Source organism: Castor canadensis, chromosome 11 (assembly GCF_047511655.1).
Source record: "Castor canadensis chromosome 11, mCasCan1.hap1v2, whole genome shotgun sequence".
Lineage (NCBI taxonomy): Eukaryota > Metazoa > Chordata > Mammalia > Rodentia > Castoridae > Castor > Castor canadensis.
In genome coordinates this window covers 60915869-60934363 of record NC_133396.1, presented here as the reverse complement: position 1 = coordinate 60934363, position 18495 = coordinate 60915869, and the positions used below count along the sequence as shown (strand labels likewise).

The window sequence follows — 18495 nt, the reverse complement described above, 5'->3', positions numbered from 1 at the left end:
TCTGTGTTCCCATGTTCATTGCAGTACTATTCAAACAGAAATGGAAACAACCTAGATGTTCATCAGCTGATGACTGGATAAAGAAAACATGGTACCATGTGCCATGTACACTGGGATCTCTAGGTCCAAAAATAGGTTTAGCTTGAGTTGGGTCAGGTGGTGAGAAGTATATTGTAGGACAGGAGGATGGAGGTAAAGAAAAGAGCTTAGAATGGACTTTGAAATGGGAGTTATAAAAATATAATCTTAAATATTGAAGATTATATAATTTTGTTGGGCTCTAGTGGCTCACACCTACAATTCTAGCTATTCAGGAGGCAGATATCAGGAGGATTGAGGTTCAAAGCCAGCCCAGGCAAATAGTTCACAAGACCCTATCTCAAAAATACACAACTCAAAACAGGGCTGGTAGAGTGGCTCAAGTGGTAGAGTGCATGTCTAGCAAGTATGAAGCCCAGAGTTCAAACCCCAATACCGCCAAAAAAAGATTGCATCGTTTTAATAAATACCAATAAACAAGAATGATGGAAAAGCCATGGACTCAGACCAAGAAATCATTAAGCACCACTACTCAGCAGGAAGAAGAGGTTATTAGAAAAGGAGCACAAATGCACATTTATACTTTATCTCTTAAGACTTGTCACAATTTAGTTTTATAATTTCTTTCCACACTATATAAATTGGATGCACTCCTGATAAGATTTTTGGTCTTTTATGTGTATGGCACATACACATAAGTTGATTGCTCTGGAAACACACTTCAACCCAATTTAAGCAACAAAGAGGGATTTATTGGAAGGACAATATTGAGTATTCCACAGATCTCAAGGAAAACTAAGATGGATCCTATGGGACCAGTAAAATTCTCAGGAACTCTGTTTTTCTCCTCTTCTCTCTCAAGACACAATCTTCAGGAAATGGAGAATGGTGTATGGATTGAGGGGATAAACCACAATCTGTGCAATATACCATAGGTGTTTTAAGTGATAATAAATGAAGTCTAGGTTGTGATTGGACTGGGAGGTGATTGAAGTGTGCAAAAACAGGTAGAGTAGGAGAGGAAGGGGATATGAGCCAGTCACCTACCTCTGAAAACTTCTGTATTGAGGACCATGCCTTCAGCACACAAACTTTTGGGGGACAGTAAAGATCCAGACTATAACATATGCATTTCCTCTGTAAAGACCACATGCTCACGGCATGCAAATTTACATAGTGAGGGGCTAATGTCTGACACACTTGGCACTGTGACGTCCACCAGCAGAGCTTATCACGAGCAGTTGTGTAAACTTCCCAAACTGCTTATGTCAGCTATATTTGTTATTGTAATTATGAAATTTATAGGCAGATAATAATGATTGATTATCAGCATAAAATATATGGGTATTATTATTTTGGGGTGGTTCTGGAGTTTCAACTCAGGGCCTTATGATTACACTCTACCACTTGAGCCATGCTTCTAGCTCCTTTTTACATTAGTTTATTTTTCAGATAGGGTGTTTTGCTTTTGTTCTGGGCTGACCTCAGACTGTGATCCTCCTACCTCTACTTTCCCAGTAACTGGGATTACATGTGTGTGCCATTAGGTCTGGCTCTTATTTTTATATAAATCAAATTGAATGTTTTATAACTATTTAAACAGGAATGATGAAAAAATCAGTCAAGTTACTGAGTAGGAGTAGACAAAACAATTGTAAAAAAAAAAGTTTGGGAAAACTGTGAAGATCTAGACAGTGCAGTATTTAGGTTTTTTTCTCTCATAAGAACCTTTAGGTTCTAGTTCCAGTTAAGATAACTGTCAACTCACGTGCATGTGGTTTATACAAGAAAGACCTAGGGGAACTCTTATGTTAAACATACATTCAAAGAAAATACTTTGGCTCTACATAAAAACATTTAAGAATGACTGCACATTTATGATGTCAAGTTTAAAATAAATGTTTAAGGTACATCTGTTCATGTTTAGACTCTCACTTTAGCCAGCCATTTTGGTTGACTATTTTAACATGAGATGGAAGGAGCTCTTCAGTAAAACGCGGTGGATTGAAAAGCTTTTGCTTACAATAATACAGGAGGTCCAGGAAAGAGGTAAGCCAGGACTGAGCAGGAGTGGTGGGGCAGGGAGGATAGACATGGACATCTGGAGACTGAATGAGGAGGGCGCTGTACCTGTCCGGGAGGAGGGTGAGGAGAGCTCAAGCCTGGGAGGTGGGGTGGGGATGAATTAGTTCTGAAGAAAGCACGCCCACCCCGGCACATTATGAGTGCTCAGCCTTGCCGGTACTGACTTCAGGATGGCCAATGGAAACTTCACGACTGGACCTGAAGGGGAATTCCAAACCCCCCTGTTGGAAGTCCCCTACTACAAACACATCTTCAACAAAAGCTCTGTGTCCTTGCCAAGACGGTTTCCTCACTCTCCATTGCAAACACTCCCACACTTTCGTTCTACCTCCACTGTCTGATGCTCTTTAATTCATTTTCCCCACACAAAAATTGTGTGTGAGTGATGCTGTTGTTTAGCGGTTGTCATCTGCAGGTAGGTGCAGTATATGAAATTAGTATTAGGGAGAGTTTGCCAAGTGAGTAAAGGGTGGGGGGAGGGTGTCACATCGTCCTGGCTGCTGGAAGACACCCTGGGAACAGACTGTTCGGAGCTGAACCCCTGCATCTGGGTCGGGGGAGAAACCTGTGGGTGAGCGTGAAGACAGGTGAAGGATTATCTGCCTACGCCAGGAAGCTGGGTAGGGGGAAAGCAAACCACAGGATTTTGGTCTGGGCGTGGTTCCCTGGGGGCTGAGTCTCAGGTCCCTTTAACCGTTGATGGTCTCCCAGGTCCCTCTAGAGGCTCAGGCAAGATGGGCAAGTACGCAGTGCGCGTCGCCACCGGGGACACGCTCCTGGCTAGCACCAGCAACCAGGTGCAGCTGTGGCTGGTGGGCGAGCACAGGGAGGCGGACCTCGGAAAGCTGCAGCCGCTGCTGCCGGGAAAGGTCAGTGCGGACTGCGGCCGCGCGGCGAGGGACGGGGACCTGGTACTCCGCGGGTGCCCCGGGAGCCCTGTGAGCGCTAAGCCTCAGCCGCGAGAAGCCCAGGGAAGCAATGGAGGGGCTCCAAAATCAGTTACCTGAAAGGCAAAAGGAAAGCGAGGGCAGGAGAGACAAGTGACATCTGCTGGGGCGCGCAACCGGTCACCCGCTGCCGCTAGGGCAGGGAGGCTGGAGCCTCGCAGAGCGCGGGCCTCCCCTTCACCGCTACCTACTTAGGTCTCTTGCACCCGGAGGGGCAAGCAGAGCCCAGCTTCTCTGAAGGCTCACTGACCCCGCTGCCCTCGCTGAGGACCCCAGACCTGTCTCTGAGCTGCGTCCTGTCCCGCAGATGACAGAGTTGGAGATCAACGTCCCCTTGCATCTGGGGCGCCTGCTGCTGGTTAAGCTGCGCAAACACAAAGGCCTGTTGGCTTTTGACTGGTTCTGCAAGTGGGTCACTGTGCAGGGTCCCGGGACCCAAGGCGAGGCCCTTTTCCCCTGCTACCAATGGGTGCAGGGCGACGGGATTGTCTGTCTACCAGAGGGCACTGGTGAGAGAGCTAAGGAAGGGGGTGCGGCTGGAGGAAGCAGGGGTCGCAGGGGATGATATGATATAGAAGGGGCAGAGGAGAGAGATGAGGGAGAGGGGGACTGAGAGAGAGGGCAACCGGCGGGGCCCTGGCGAAGAGGTAGGACCCTCGCCCTTGTGTCTGCCTCCAGCCCAGACGGTGAATGATGACCTCCAGAACCTGTTTAAGAAACATTGGGAGCAGGAGCTGGAGGACAGAAGAAAGGCATATCGATAAGTCCAGAGAGCCTTTGATCTTCTGCCTTCCTCTCTTCTCATATCCTCCATGTACACCTCCATCATCCATGACCTCCTCTCTCTGTACTAGGGCTTCTTGACATTGGCATTATTGACATTTGGACAATACAACATTACATTCTACTTAACTCCCGGCTCCATGTTCCTCTAGCTGGGGCTCCTGGAAGGATGGGTTAATCCTGCCTGTAGCAGGGAATACACAGAGGGACCTTCCTAGGAATGAGAAATTCCTGGAGGATAAGAAATTAGATTTCACCCTCTCTCTGGAAATAGGGTGAGTGCTGGACACTTTCTTCTTGGGTTGCAAGGTGGGATCTTTCTTTTTCTTTTGGTGGGAATGAGGTTTGAAATCAGGGCTTTATGCTTGCTAGACAGGCGCTCTATCACTTGAGCCACTCCTCCATCCCCAAAATGGGATCTTTCTTGAACTTCTTGTATGCTGTTCTTTGTACAGGTTGAAGGACTTGGCCATTAAGGGGGCATTGGATTTTGTAAATCATGTACAGAAGCTGGAAGACTTCAAAAAAATATTCCCACGTGGAAAGACTGCCTTGGCTGGACAGTTACCACAACCTATTTACAGATTTCCAACCCAAGGATCTGAAAGAAGAGGGGAGAGAGGCCAGGGGAGGAGTTGCTCAGAGCTCACACTGTGTTGCCAGCTTATGTCCTCAGAGCAAGTCTGTGATTCCTGGAAGGATGAGCCCTCTTTGGATATCAGTTCCTCAATGGAGCAAACCCCATGCTCCTGAGGTGTTCTACGAGCCTTCCAGCCTGGCTGGTGCTGCCTCCAGGAATGGAAGACTTGCAAGCCCAGCTGGAGAAAGAGCTCCAGGTGCTACACTCCCTCTGTTCACTCACTACCCCAGCCATTGCCCCTATCACTTTGCCTTCCTCTCTTCTCATATCCTCCATGTACACCTCCATCATCCATTACCTCCTCCATCTGTACTAGGGTTTCTTGACTTTGGCATTATTGACATTTCAACATTACAACATTACATTGTTGTAGGGGACTGTCCTGTACATTGTAGAGTTCTAGTAGCAGTCCCTGGTTTTTATCTACTTAGTGTTAGTGGCAGCCCCCAGTTGTGACAACCAAAAGTCTCTAGGCATTGCCAAATGTTTCCTGATCTGTACAGTCTCCACCTTGATCTTCCTTCTTTTCTTCTCTTCTACCTTCATTGCTTCCTTCTTCATTAGCTGTATATCAGCCTCAGTCTTAACTTAAGGAAGAGCTCTTGCTTTTGTAAGAAAGACTGAACAAAGCCTTAAAGAGTTAGACTTATTTTTTGGAGGCGGGGATAAAGGAAATATTTTGTTCTACATTTGGCTAAAGCCTATAGGGGGAGGTGGAAAGAGAACACATTGGTTGAGAGTGATGGTACGTGGTAGACAGAAATTTCAACTCAAGGAGCTCAAAGTCTGGTGGAAGACACGGGGCATGAAACCTTGTGATCAGGGCTTTACTTGTGGGGAAAGTGGTTGGTGTTTAAAGTAAAAGACTTGGATGGGTAGAAGAAGGATCCACCTTGGCAAATGAGAGAAAGGCAGGTCCAGAAATGACTCCAACCCCTTTATTTATCCCTGCCCCCCAACCCTACAGGCTGGATCTCAGCTTTGAAGCTGATTTTTCTTTGCTGGATGGGGTCAAGCCTAATATCATCATTTTTAAGCAGCAATTTGTGACAGCCCCTTTGATCATACTGAAGCTTCAGCCTGATGGAAGACTCTTACCCATAGTCATCCAGGTAAGAGGACCCAGATATCTTTCCCCTAGATATTTGCTACCCTTAGGGATTTAGACACACAGGTACTGAGTTCCCATTCTTTTTCTATTTTAGCTCCAGCCACCTCGACATGGATGTCCCCCACCTCTGCTCTTCTTGCCCTCAGATCCTCCCATGGCCTGCCTTTTGGCTAAGACCTGGGTCTGTAGCTCTGATTTCCAGTTGCACCTGTTACAGTCACGTCTGCTAAGAGGGCATCTGATGGTGGAGGTTATTTCTGTGATCACAATGAGGAGTTTGCCCAGCCTGCATCCTATGTACAAGGTATTTCAGCATCTCTGTTAGTCTGCCTCAGGAAGCATTTACCCAGTGTCTAACATTGCAGATTATTAGGTAAGCAGAAATCTTAGTTTATAAGTACACACACACACACACACACACACACACACTGTGCTATGGAAACACCCAAAGCACATACTTGCTATGAGTTGAGTTTTACAAAAGAGTTGAAATTTGGACTGAGGTAGTTGTCAGATGGGTAGTTAGGGATGGGGATATTCCAGTTGGAGAGCTCTGTAGAAGTGAGGATTGAAAGGAGTATGGATTATGTCCAGATACTAGGTATGACTGAAGTATAAGGTGAGAGTGATTGGAGTGTTGGGTAGGAGGAAAGGGAAACGGGAGAAGGTGAGAAAGGAAGCCATGTTCTTGGTGGGAAGAAGAAGCAAGTGCTCTGTTTTGACCATATGGAGTTTCCGGTGCTTATAGACACCCATTTGCAAATGTCAGGAGGGCAAATGGATCTATGAGCCTGGAATTCCTGGAAGAGGTCAATGTTGAAGATACAATTTTTAAAGTTATTGGGAAACAGAAATTTCGGAAACCACTGTATTAGATACTGTTCTCTGGGTTTGCTACTGCAACAGAGCATTGACCTGGGATATAGTTCTAGGCTTCCACAACCTTTATGAATTGCAAGAAGGAAATGGAATGAGAAAGGAGCAAGAGAAGGGACCTGCACTAAGATAGGGGGAAATGAAAAAGTGTGAGTCATAGAAGAAAGTGTTTCAAGAGGCATGGTTACCTGTCTAAATGAAGCTGAGAGGTCAACAACACAGTTACAGAGAAGAGATATTTGGATTTGTAAATGTGGATGTGATTGGTTAATACACAGACATGTGCTAGCTCAGGGAAGTAGAGGCACTGGAAACCTGATTGTTGCGGGCTGAGCAGAACCTGTGAAGTGAGGAAGTAGAGACCACAAAGGTGATTCTTCAGAAAGCTGAAAAGGGAAATGAAAGATTAGGAGCCTGCTGGGTTGGGATGTGGGGTCAAGGGATGGTTTTCTTCTATAGGGTATCCAATAATGAGAGAGAGAGAGAGGGGAGAGAAGAAAGAAGAGAGAGAGAAGAGAGAAAGAGAGAGAGGAGGAGAAGAGAGAAGAAGAGAAGAGAGGGAGAGGGAGGGAGGGAGAGAGAGGAGAGAAGAGAGAAGAGAAAAGAGAGAAGAGAGAGAGAGAGGAGAGAGTCCTGAAGAATGTGGGGAAACTGCTAATTTTGTGATGTGAAACCAGGGGTTCCTAGAATTATGACAAAGAATGTGAAACTTAATAAGTTAATGCCTGAAGCTTTGACCTTAGAAGATCCTGAGAAGATATTTCTCCATCTTTCTTCTCCTAAATCCTAGCCTGACCCAATCCTTCAATGCGAAGTCTCAGTCTCATGGATACCCACTTTTTCCTTCTGCATTTGAGCTCAGGTCCTTGAACTTACTAGACACATCCAACCCTTTTTGCTTTAGTTATTTTTCAACAGGCATTTTTGCCTGGGGATGGCCTCAGATCCTGATTCTTCTACCTATGCCTCCTGAGTAGCTGGGATTACACGTGTGTGTCACCACACCTGGGCATTCCCTTTTTTTCTCTTTCTCCTTCTTTAAAAATAATCATTAGTCTTTTAATTCCCCTCCCCTTACAGATCTTGGGATCTGTCTTCTTTGACTGTGTTTCATTTCTTTCCCTATGACCAGCTTCTGATCCCCCATTTTCACTACACCATGGAGATCAACGTCCTGGTCCAGACTAATCTTGTCTCTGAATGGGGAATTTTTTGATCTGGTATGGAAAAGGATGGGTAAAGAGGGAGGAGGGGTTAATAATGTTGGGTTGTTTCCCTGACACATTCCTCCCCCAACCTCTGCTTCTTCCACCCAAGGCTGTCCCTGATTTGCCTCACACCTCCGGCTCCTAATCTCCCTCCCTTCCTCCCTCCCTCCCACACCTGGCTTGGCTAACACTAGTTTGTCTCAGGTGGTGAGTACAGGTAGTGGAGGCCATGTGGACATTCTCCAGAGAGTCACAGCTTGTTTGACTTATCGTTCCTTCTGCCCTCCTGATGACCTGGCTGATCGCGGGCTTCTGAATGTGAAATCTTCTCTCTATGGCCAGGATGCCCTGAGGCTGTGGGGAATCATCAGTTGGTGAGAATGACACAGGGAGGGAGAGATCATGGTCCTATACTGGTCCGCTAAGACTGAGAACCCTCTTCTGGGGAGCAGATATGTGGAAAGGATGGTCAGACTTTTCTACAAGAGTGATGAAGCAGTGAAGCATGATCTAGAGCTCCAGGCCTGGTGTAGAGAGATCACTGACATTGGACTGCAGGGGGCTCAGGATGGGAGGCAAGCCATGGATCCTCCCCAGTGACCTGCATCAACACCTACCCATCTATCAACAATTCACTTCTCACAGCATCATAACATACCCTTCCTTGAGGACCCTGAGAATTCTCTGGATCTTTCTAGAGCATCGGAAATGCTAACAATCACTCTTGACTTCCCCAGATTCCTTCCTTTCTTATCCTCTCATGCACTAAGAGTTTTCTCTAGAACCAGAACCATGATCTTTCTTAGGTATTTCCCTTACTTATTCCTACCCTTTCCCCATAGCTCCAAGATTCATCCCAAGTGCATCAACATTTGAGTGCACACTGTATGTGAACCATAGAATCTAGAGGCCATGACCACAGAAAGCTCTTTAATGTATCTCCAGATATCTTTCCCTGCCTGCCATCTGCCTCATGCCTTGGTCTCAAATTCCCTCATTCTCATTTCACCCAGGTTCCCCGTCTCTTTAGAGTCCCTGGCTCCACTCTGCTACTTTGTTACCATGTGCATCCTCACATGCACTGGTCAGCATGCTTCTACCCACCTGGGCCAGGTAACCTGTGTGATCATCCCCTAGAGCTTCTGGGATGTAGGGGGGACGTGTCAAATGCCTGGACCATTAGGCTGAGTTTCTAAATGGCTCTACTACCTGCAGCTGGATTGGTACTCCTGGATCCCTAATGGCCCATGCGCCATGAAGAAGCCCCCACCACTTCCAAGAATGTAACAGAGAAGGATATAGTGGACTCCCTGCCTTGTCTCCAGCAGGCCCATATGCAGAAGACTTTCACCAAGTTCCTTGGGAGACACCAGCCTGTCATGGTCAGAAATAGATGCCCGGGGTTTGGGGGAAGAGACAGTTTGGAGGAGAGGCAGTGTTCTTGGCCAAGAGGCCCAAGGAGATGAGCCATTTTGTTCTCCCTTTCAGGTGGCCCTAGGGCAGCATAAGGAGGAATATTTTTCAGGCCCTGGGCCCCAAGCTGTGCTGAAGCAATTCCGGGAGGATCTGGCTGCCATGGACAAGGACATTGAAGTTCGGAATGCAGGCCTGGACCTGCCCTACGAGTACCTCCAACACAGCATGGTGGAAAACAGTGTGACCATCTGAGAGGCTTGCTCCCCTCAGCCCCCCAAATTACTCTCCCTGCATACCTTAGAGTACTCTTGTCATCCTTGGCCACATGCTCTGGTGAAGGGACAGCAAGGCACCCAGAATGTCCATCACACAAACTCTGGGACTACACATGATTGCTGCCATTGCATGCCAGAACCTGGAACTTCTGTAGTTGCCCAACTTAATGCCCATCCAGTCATGGGCTTCTTTAGCATCCATCCCTTGTACCCCTTCTTTTCCTAAAGGATCTGATTTACATATAAATAAAAAGATCTGATTATATAATAAAGTTGATTATATGCGGTGAGGGAAGCTGAGAGAAAAGAGATTACTTTGTTTCTTGCCCTCTTATTCAGATTTCAAAGGATAAAAGAAAGATTTTTTTTCAGAACGAATTTTTTTTCCAGCAGCAAGCACCTCCTTCAAGGGTTACCTTAAACTTCTCTAAGCTAAATGACAGAAGCTCTGGCTGACTGAGCCCAGTGGGGCAGTGGGTTCTGGCTCTTAACAGTGGCTTTTGACTTCTCTGAATCTTCAACCAACACGTCCTTTGGGTCACCTGCATTAATGTGCAACTTCCCAGCCCTTCATCTCTGTCACCACTGCTACTACAGCTACATCTCACTTTTCCTTTCAGCCCTTTCCCAGGATTTTTGATAAACTGCCTTCATTTCTACCCTTATCTTTCATCATTAAAACATATAATCTAGCCTACAGCCCTGGACCCTGAAGATAGATAGACAAATAAGTAACCAGTAGGCAGGCACTGTGTTAGGAGTTTTAAATATATGGTCTCCATTCATCATCACATCCCTATGTGGTTCATATCACTATCCCCACCTAGGAGCTAAGAAGTTCTTAGGTTGGAGAAGATAAGACAGACGTGACTTGTAACCAAAATGTAACAGAGTCAAATTCCAGTTACTAAGAAGTAAAGTTCAGAGGTGTGGTCACAGCAACAAAAAAAAATGGCTGAAAAGGTGGATCCAGGGGGTGAACTTCATGCATATATGGAATTTTCACGTGAAAAGTATTCCTCTTGCACCATTAATGAGTCCTTAAAAAAAGATGGATTCTAAAACTGGTTAGCAGTCTGCAAAAAACTGAAACTAGATCCATGTATATCACCCTATACCAAGATTAACTCAAAATGGATCAAGGATCTTAATATCAGACCACAAACTCTAAAGTTGATACAGGAAAGAGTAGGAAATACTCTGGAGTTAGTAGGTATAGGTAAGAACTTTCTCAACGAAACCCCAGCAGCACAGCAATTAAGAGATAGCATAGATAAATGGGACTTCATAAAACTAAAAAGCTTCTGCTCATCAAAAAAATAGTCTGTAAACTGAAGAGAACACCCACAGAGTGGGAGAAAATATTTGCCAGCTATACATCAGACAAAGGACTGATAACCAGAATATATAGGGAACTTAAAAAACTAAATTCTCCCAAAACTAATGAACCAATAAAGAAATGGGCAAGTGAACTAAACAGAACTTTCTCAAAAGAAGAAATTCAAATGGCCAAAAAACACATGAAAAAATGCTCACCATCTCTAGCAATAAAGGAAATGCAAATTAAAACCACACTAAGATTCCACCTCACCCCTCTTAGAATAGCCATCATTAGCAACACTACCAACAACAGGTGTTGGCGAGGATGCGGGGAAAAAGGAACCCTCATACGCTGTTGGTGGGAATGTAAACTAGTACAACCACTCTGGAAAAAAATTTGGAGGCTACTTAAAAAGCTAAACATTGATCTACCATTTGATCCAGCAATACCACTCTTGGGGATAGACCCAAAAGACTGTGACACAGGTTACTCCAGAGGCACCTGCACACCCATGTTTATTGCGGCACTATTCACAATAGCCAAGTTAAGGAAACAGCCAAGATGCCCCACCATTGACGAATGGATTAAGAAAATGTGGTATCTATACACAATGGAATTTTATGCAGCCATGAAGAAGAACGAAATGTTATCATTCGCTGGTAAGTGGATGGAATTGGAGAACATCATTCTGAGTGAGGTTAGCCTGGCCCAAAAGACCAAAAATTGTATGTTCTCCCTCATATGTGGACATTAGATCAAGGGCAAACACAACAAGAGGATTGGACTTTGACCATATGATAAAAGCGAGAGCACACAAGGGAGGGGTGAAGATAGATAAGACACCTAAAAAATTAGCTAGCATTTGTTGCCCTTAATGCAGAGAAACTAAAGCAGATACATTAAAAGCAACTGAGGCCAATAGGAGAAGGGGACCAGGAACTAGAGAAAAGTTTAGATCAAAAAGAATTAACCTAGAAGGTAGCACACATGCACAGGAAATTAATGTGAGTCAACTCCCTGTATAGCTATCCTTATCTCAACCAGGAACCCTTGTTCCTTCCTATTATTGCTTATACTCTCTCTTCAACAAAATTAGAAATAAGGGCAAAATAGTTTCTGCTGAGTATTGAGGGGGTGGGGGGGAGAGGGAGGGGGCAGAGTGGGTGGTAAAGGAGGGGGTAGGGGCAGGGGGGAGAAATGACCCAAGCCTTGTATGCACATATGAATAATAAAACAATAAAAAAAAATGGATTCTAAAATTTGAAGCCAGAAGGTCTAGGATGGAGTCTGATGGATGGGAAAAGAAGGGGCAGAGTAAAAATAAAACTTTGTTAGAGAACCCTGTAATTCAATTATCACTCACACACACACACACACAATGGGACATATACAGTACAGTAATAAGTTAGGAACAGACATCTGATCTATTCAAATTCACCTGCTGAAGCCTTCAACTTTCTATGACACAGTCCCTGCTCAAAACAAGGAATGACTTTCCATCCATAACTTGGATCTTCTAGGTGGATGAAAAAAGAATTTTGAGATAACCTCAGAGATCATATTCTCAATATTTGAGTTGGTTGCCAAGAGTTTTGTTAGAGGACTTGAGGACTGACTATCAGAGAAGGAACAGATGATGAAGAGTAAAAGATCAAATTGAAATTTCAATCTAGGTACGAATGAATGACTAGAAATACAGAGACTTAGATGGCAAATTACATTGAGATAATGGTGGGAACCTTATGGAAAGAAATCAAACAGGCAATTGAAGAGGCCAAATTGAAGAAAGACAGAAGGACATGTCTGCAGTGTGAATGATATAAGTTGAATTCATAAACAAGGGGGGAAAATAGATGAGAAGCAGCCAAGGTCACCTTTTATACTCACAGAGTATAAAAGGAGAAAGTGAAGCTGGGAAATGAGAATAAACCTAATTTGGGAGGTAAGAAGGGAAGCAGGATGATGTAGAAGCCAAGGGAGCATGGAGAGCGGAGAACAGATATATCAAATAAACTGCGGGTTTGAGTTTGGCACAGCCCCAAACTGCAAAAGGAAGCAAGCATAGTTATGCCCAATAAACTGCAAGCTTGAGTTGGCACAGCCTCAGCTGCAGATGTGGGCAAGATGCAATACAGCTGTTTTTTCCTTAGATGTTTATGTTCAGAGAGAAGATGTCCCAGGTTCCTCCTGTTCCTGAGAATTACAATGTCATGCCCCCTCCCCAGAGAGCTGCCTCTCCACCTCATTTTGCCACTGTATATAATAAGCTCGCTGGAGGTGGTGGGGGCTGGTGTGTCTCCATCCGAGCACCCAGCCTACCTGGCCCCACCTTTATGCATGTTTGATCTTCTGTCTGCTGTCTTTTTCTGCATCTCCCATCGCCCTCAGGTTTATAGGACAAGCTTGTGTGGGATGCGAGAAGGGAGAAACTCAAGGATGTCGGGGCATCCAACTGGGTCTTCTGCCCTCTTCGGGCATCTTTCCATACCCATTTTGTGTCTCTCCTAGCTCTTCCATTTTCTACAAGCACCATCACTCATTTCCCTATCGAATCTTCTCTATATTTCCCCCCTCAAGTCTCCTGAGCAACTCTATTCATCTCTTGGGCATAGTACAGTCATGAAGTGCTCAGTCCCCACTTCAAATTCTTCCACCCTAATCTACCAGAGTGTCTGACACAGCACTCCTACTGAGGTTATCTGCACAGGCACCTGTGCACACCAGAAGCTTACTGCTGCCTCTCAGCTTTGTTTGTGGTCATCCCCACATGAACTGCACACATGTAGATTTCCTGCAAAGTTAACTCTCCTTCCTACTTCTACAACAGGCTCAAATTGCCTTTGAGAATCATTGCCAAATTGCATTGTCTTGCCTGTGATCAGTCTTTTACTCTCTAGTCCATCTATGCTCTTCCATGGTCTTGCAATTACAAAATTTCAGGTGGTGCCATTTGTATATTATATGTGTATGTGTTACCTGGAGTTTTGCACCATAGCATCCATCTATAAAAATAAGAGTGAAAGTGTCCTGAGTTCTGCACCCATTCTGTTAGGTTGGAAACCTCAGTTTCAAGTTGTTTTCATCTTTCTCTCATTTCATTCCACTGCAACCTAACAGTAGATCCTTTTAATTGGTTTCTAAAAAATAAAGAAATCTCTATTCAAAACCTTGAGTTAATCTCCAAATTTCTGCCAGAATACTTAATGGTCTTAGTATGTTCTCTTCTCCAGAGCATATGCATTGATTTTTGTCCTTCTGTTTTTGGATCAGCCAAAAGCAACTTAACACGACCCATCACCTATCAGTTTAAAAAGAAACAGATATTATTTTTAACTAACTGATAACATATCACAGTGGTCAGGCAATGGTGGACTAAGTACTTCGGATCAAATGTTCTTCTAAGTCTAACTTAGTAGTCTTGTTAGTCTCATTTCCTAACTAGATTTATCTTTCTTCATTCAGACAGGAGACTGACTAGGGGTCTAGCAAACATGGATCTCCTTAATCCAAGAAGGGACCAAGATTATTTGATGCTGGACTTTTCCTCTATAAGGCCTGAATTTCCAGCCAACCCTTATTTCTGAGGTGTGGGAGCAGAGAGAGAGGTAGAGAGAAAGAGAGAGAAATGTTGAAATATGTCTTCATCAGCCACAGATTAAAGAATCACTGAAAACCCCAAGCAGGATGAAGGAAACCACACTCTTCTTATTGTAGTGAACTGATGGGAGCAAAAGGTCAAATCTTAAGAGTAGCCACTGGAGAAAAATTCATACATTCAGATGGATACTATTAATACAAATTGTGTGTGTGTGTGTGTGTGTGTGTTTAAAGAAACACTAGATGCCAGAAAATACTGAATAATATCTTTGAAATACTGAAAGAAAATTCATGCCAGTCTGGAATAGTGACATTCATCAAATCAATAAGAAAAACATGCAAGAAAACATTTCAAGATACTGACTATATGTTATGGCCACCAGTCATATTCCAAATGTTAGAAATAAAGTCAGTGGTGGTCCATTTTTAAGGCAAGGCATTTAACCCTAGCTGCTGGCTTGTGTATCAGCTTGTGGATAAGGAGAAGGGGCAACTGATAAGGGTAATCACAATAGAGAGAAGGAATGGGTAAAAACTGTGTACATGCCAGAAAGCACATGTTACAGGGAGGCCTTCCTGCCACAAAGAAGGTGAATACCACCTAAAGCCAGCCTCTAAGATTTGACCAATCACAAGAGAGGCATATTTTAAATAACCCAATAGAACATCTAGTCTGGGGGTAGGGGGAAGTGTACATCCCATACTACTCAGCAATGAGGCACCAGTGGAGGGACTTGCACACTAGATATTATAATACTTACTGTAACTGCTTCTAGTGTATCTGCTCCGCCAGGCACCTGATCTTGCAATATCACCATTAAAGTTTCACTTTCACTATATTCCATGTGTCTCTGAGTCCATTTTTTGAGTTTCACGGGTGAGCATATTTCTCACACAAAGAATCCTGTCTGATAGCACAGAGGAAGAGTTCACAGCTCAGTTAGGAAGTACCATTTATGCCTGCAGTCAGCCATTCATGAGGACCATCAGTCAAATACTGATGGTATTTGTCTTGCATGCTTTCAAAAGCTCTGTGTTCTAATCTAAAATCTATTTAAACAAAAGAAAAGACATTGGAAAATTCCAGGGAGTAAGATTGGAAACTGGGATATAAACTGAGAAAAATCTAAGTCCCAAGTTTCCACCCAAACAGCATTTGTTGTGTATTCCTTGGCAGATAAAGGCAAGAAGTACCCTTGTAAATCCCAACAACAGTGACCCAGTCTTGGAGCAAAGGTCCTATTAGGGGGCTGAGGGTTGGGAGTGGGGGAAGACACTCAGCTCATAGCCAATTATCTACATTGCCCAAGGCACAGGCCAAGATAAAAGAAGCTAACAGGATGAAAATTGGAGGGGTGGGCAGAGCAATGAAGCTTTTTTCTAAGACAGAGAACAAAATACCACAAGACAAAACAAAGACAATAAAAACCTCAATGGTGGGGTCCAGGGTCAAGGATAAAGGTTAGTTGTGATCTCTAGCTTTTGCTACTGGTTCACAGAATTGCTAAATAAAGATTTAAGAGATAAAGATTTAAGAGATTTTTATAAAACAGCATTCTGTATTTCTGTCACTGTATTCCTTGTTTCTACTAAGCACTTCTACTTGATTCTTTATTCTTTCCCTATCTCTGCTAAAATTTCTGTTCAGGCATGTTTTTGCCTTTTCCATTAATATATTTAGCATAGTTATTTTAATTTCCTATCAGACAGTTCCAATATCTGTTATTTGCTTAGTTTTTTCACAGCTCATTATTTTTTCTTGATTATATGTGTGACTTGCAAAATTGTTTCTGGAGTACTGGGATTTGAACTCAGGGCCTTGTGCTTGCTAGGCAGGTGCTCTACCACCTGAGTCATACTCACCTCCAGCCTGTGACTTGCTGTTTTTGATTGGAAACAAGAGATTATGTGTAGGACAGAAGAATTCAAGGTAAACGGTCAATATTTTTTAGAAGTACTGGGGTTTGAATTCAAGTGCTCTACCACTTGAGCCACACCTCTGGCCCCTTTTCCTTTTTAGATTATTTTTCAGTTAGAATCTCACTTTTTTTTTTGGTGGTAGTAGGGCTTGAGCTCAGGGCCTCACACTTGCTAGGCAGGCACTTTATCACTTGAGCCACTCCACCAGTCCAGTATCTCACTTGTGTGGAGCCAGTATAGATGACAGGCATATGCCACCATGCCAGGCTTGTTTTGTTGAGATGGGGGTCTCACTAACCCGTTGGCTGGTCTTGCCTTGAACCACAATCCTTCAGATCTCTGCCTTCCAAGTAGCTGGTATTATAGCCATAAGCCACCACACCTGGCCATAGTTAATAATTGTTATGCCTGGAAATGGGTATAGGTCGTGTGTGTGTGTGTGTGTGTGTGTTGAATCAATCTAGTCAGGAGTTATTTAGATTGTGTTTGTTTATTTATTTTTATTTTGTGACACTGGGAAGTGAACCCAGGATCTTACTCATGCTAGACAAGCACTCTACCATTTGAGGTATGCCTCCAGTCCTTACTTATATTTTGTTTTTGAAATAGGTCTTGCTACCTTTACCCAGACCAGCCTCAAACTTGTAATTCTCCTGCCTGCATTTCCTGAGTAGCTGGGATTTCAGGCCTGTACCACCACACTCAACCTACCATTTATTGAAATACTTCTACATTGTGAGAATAACAGAGAGAAGACATAGGAACATGGTGGGCTAGTGACACCTAGCAGTTGCCAGTTACCCTGTGGAGAGCAGATTATGAGAAGCCTATGAGAACTGGACATCAAGGCTACAGTAAGATGCAGAGCAGCTGCTTTCCTAAAATGTTTATCTGTAGGCTAAGATTGGCACAGCCCCAGCCACAGAAGAGGAAAAATGCAGAACAGCTGCTTTTCCTAAGTTGTTTACTTTCAGAGAAGTAGGAACACAGGTTTCTCTTGTTACAATGTCATGCCTGTCCCTGAGAGCTCCATCTCCTTGTTTACCACTGGGTGTAAAAGACTCGCTGAAGGAGGCTGCAAACCATTTTTGGCTTTTTGGCTTTGGGCTTTTGGCTTTTTGGATGTGGGAGGCTTTGGAAGGGAAAAGGCTGGAGGCTGAAAAGGGGAAAATGAATGGCTGAAGGAGAATTGCTGAAGAGAGAATTGCTGAAGGGAAAAAGACTGCTGAAGGGAAAAGAATTGCTAAAGAGGAATTGCTAAAGAGGAGTTGATAGAAAGTCTGCACCAAGAACTTTATACATAGGCTTTAGAAAAGCTAAGCTAAAGAAAAGCTACAGAGAACATGGGACAGTGCAAGTCTGAGGGCAAAGATTTTAAGAGAGATTAAGCTAAAGAACAGCCAAGAGAAAACATGGGACAGAGTAAGTCTAAGGAAAGAGGTTTTAAAGAACAGTGAAGCAAGGTTTTAAGGAAAGACTTTAGAAGCAAGGTTTTAAAGAACTGTAAAGGAGTAAGGCCTTAAAGAATGAAGATAGAGGGAAAAAGCAGAGTAAAAGGAAGAGAATAATAGAGAAAAGAAGCAATGAGGGTTGTGCGTCTCCACCCAAGTGCCCAATGCACCTGGCCCCAACTTTCTGTCTGTCTATCCTGTGTCCTTTCTGCATCTCCCATCACTACCCAGTTAGGTTCAGTAATAATTAGGGAACAAGAAAAAAAAACTTGCTCCATTGCCCCAGGGAATAGAGGCAGAATAGTTGGAGAGTAGCTACCCTTCAAGGTGGGTGATGGTGGTTAGGCACTGAAGTTTCCATAGCAAACAGACAGACCTTATTTTAAAAATAGAAATTGTGGAGAGTGGAGCAGTGGGAGAGGAACACTGCTTCAGCGGGTGGTGGAGTGCAGAGTGCAGAATGTGCAACTGCAGATGGTGAAGACTGAGATGAAGGAACAGAGATTCAAAGAACACAGTTAATACTGGTCTGAGCAGATCTGAAGAAAAAGCAGACAGGGTCTCGGAACCTGTGTGACACACTGGCACTGGGACATGGTACAGTGGTGGGATGCTCACTCTCATTTTGGGTGGCTCCTACCTGAGGCTGAGGCTGTTGGAGCCAAAGTTCACTGCCCTGCCCTACCTCTGGAAGCTTCCAACATGGATCATTCACTGATCTGAGGGCTACCTGGAGAGCAGGTCCAGCTACAGGGGAAAGACTTTGAGTCAGAACCCAGGAGAGCTCCATGAGGCTGGAAACTGATCTGAGTCACAGTAGGGAGTG

The 18495-nt window shown here is 44.1% G+C and overlaps 1 protein-coding gene across 1 annotated transcript; it reads left to right on the top strand.

Annotated features, from left to right (window-relative positions):
* Positions 1–2598: 2598 nt before the first annotated feature.
* On the top strand, positions 2599–9665 carry LOC109679529 (polyunsaturated fatty acid (12S)/(13S)-lipoxygenase, epidermal-type-like). The gene is given in 16 exon segments (XM_074044767.1): positions 2599–2993; positions 3379–3580; positions 3750–3830; positions 4006–4129; positions 4310–4417; positions 4531–4803; positions 5462–5606; positions 5700–5909; positions 7614–7691; positions 7693–7701; positions 7894–8063; positions 8142–8264; positions 8703–8802; positions 8905–8959; positions 8962–9071; positions 9178–9665. Coding segments are annotated over 16 exon segments (2103 nt in total). The 5' UTR covers positions 2599–2858; the 3' UTR covers positions 9358–9665.
* Positions 9666–18495: the final 8830 nt, after the last annotated feature.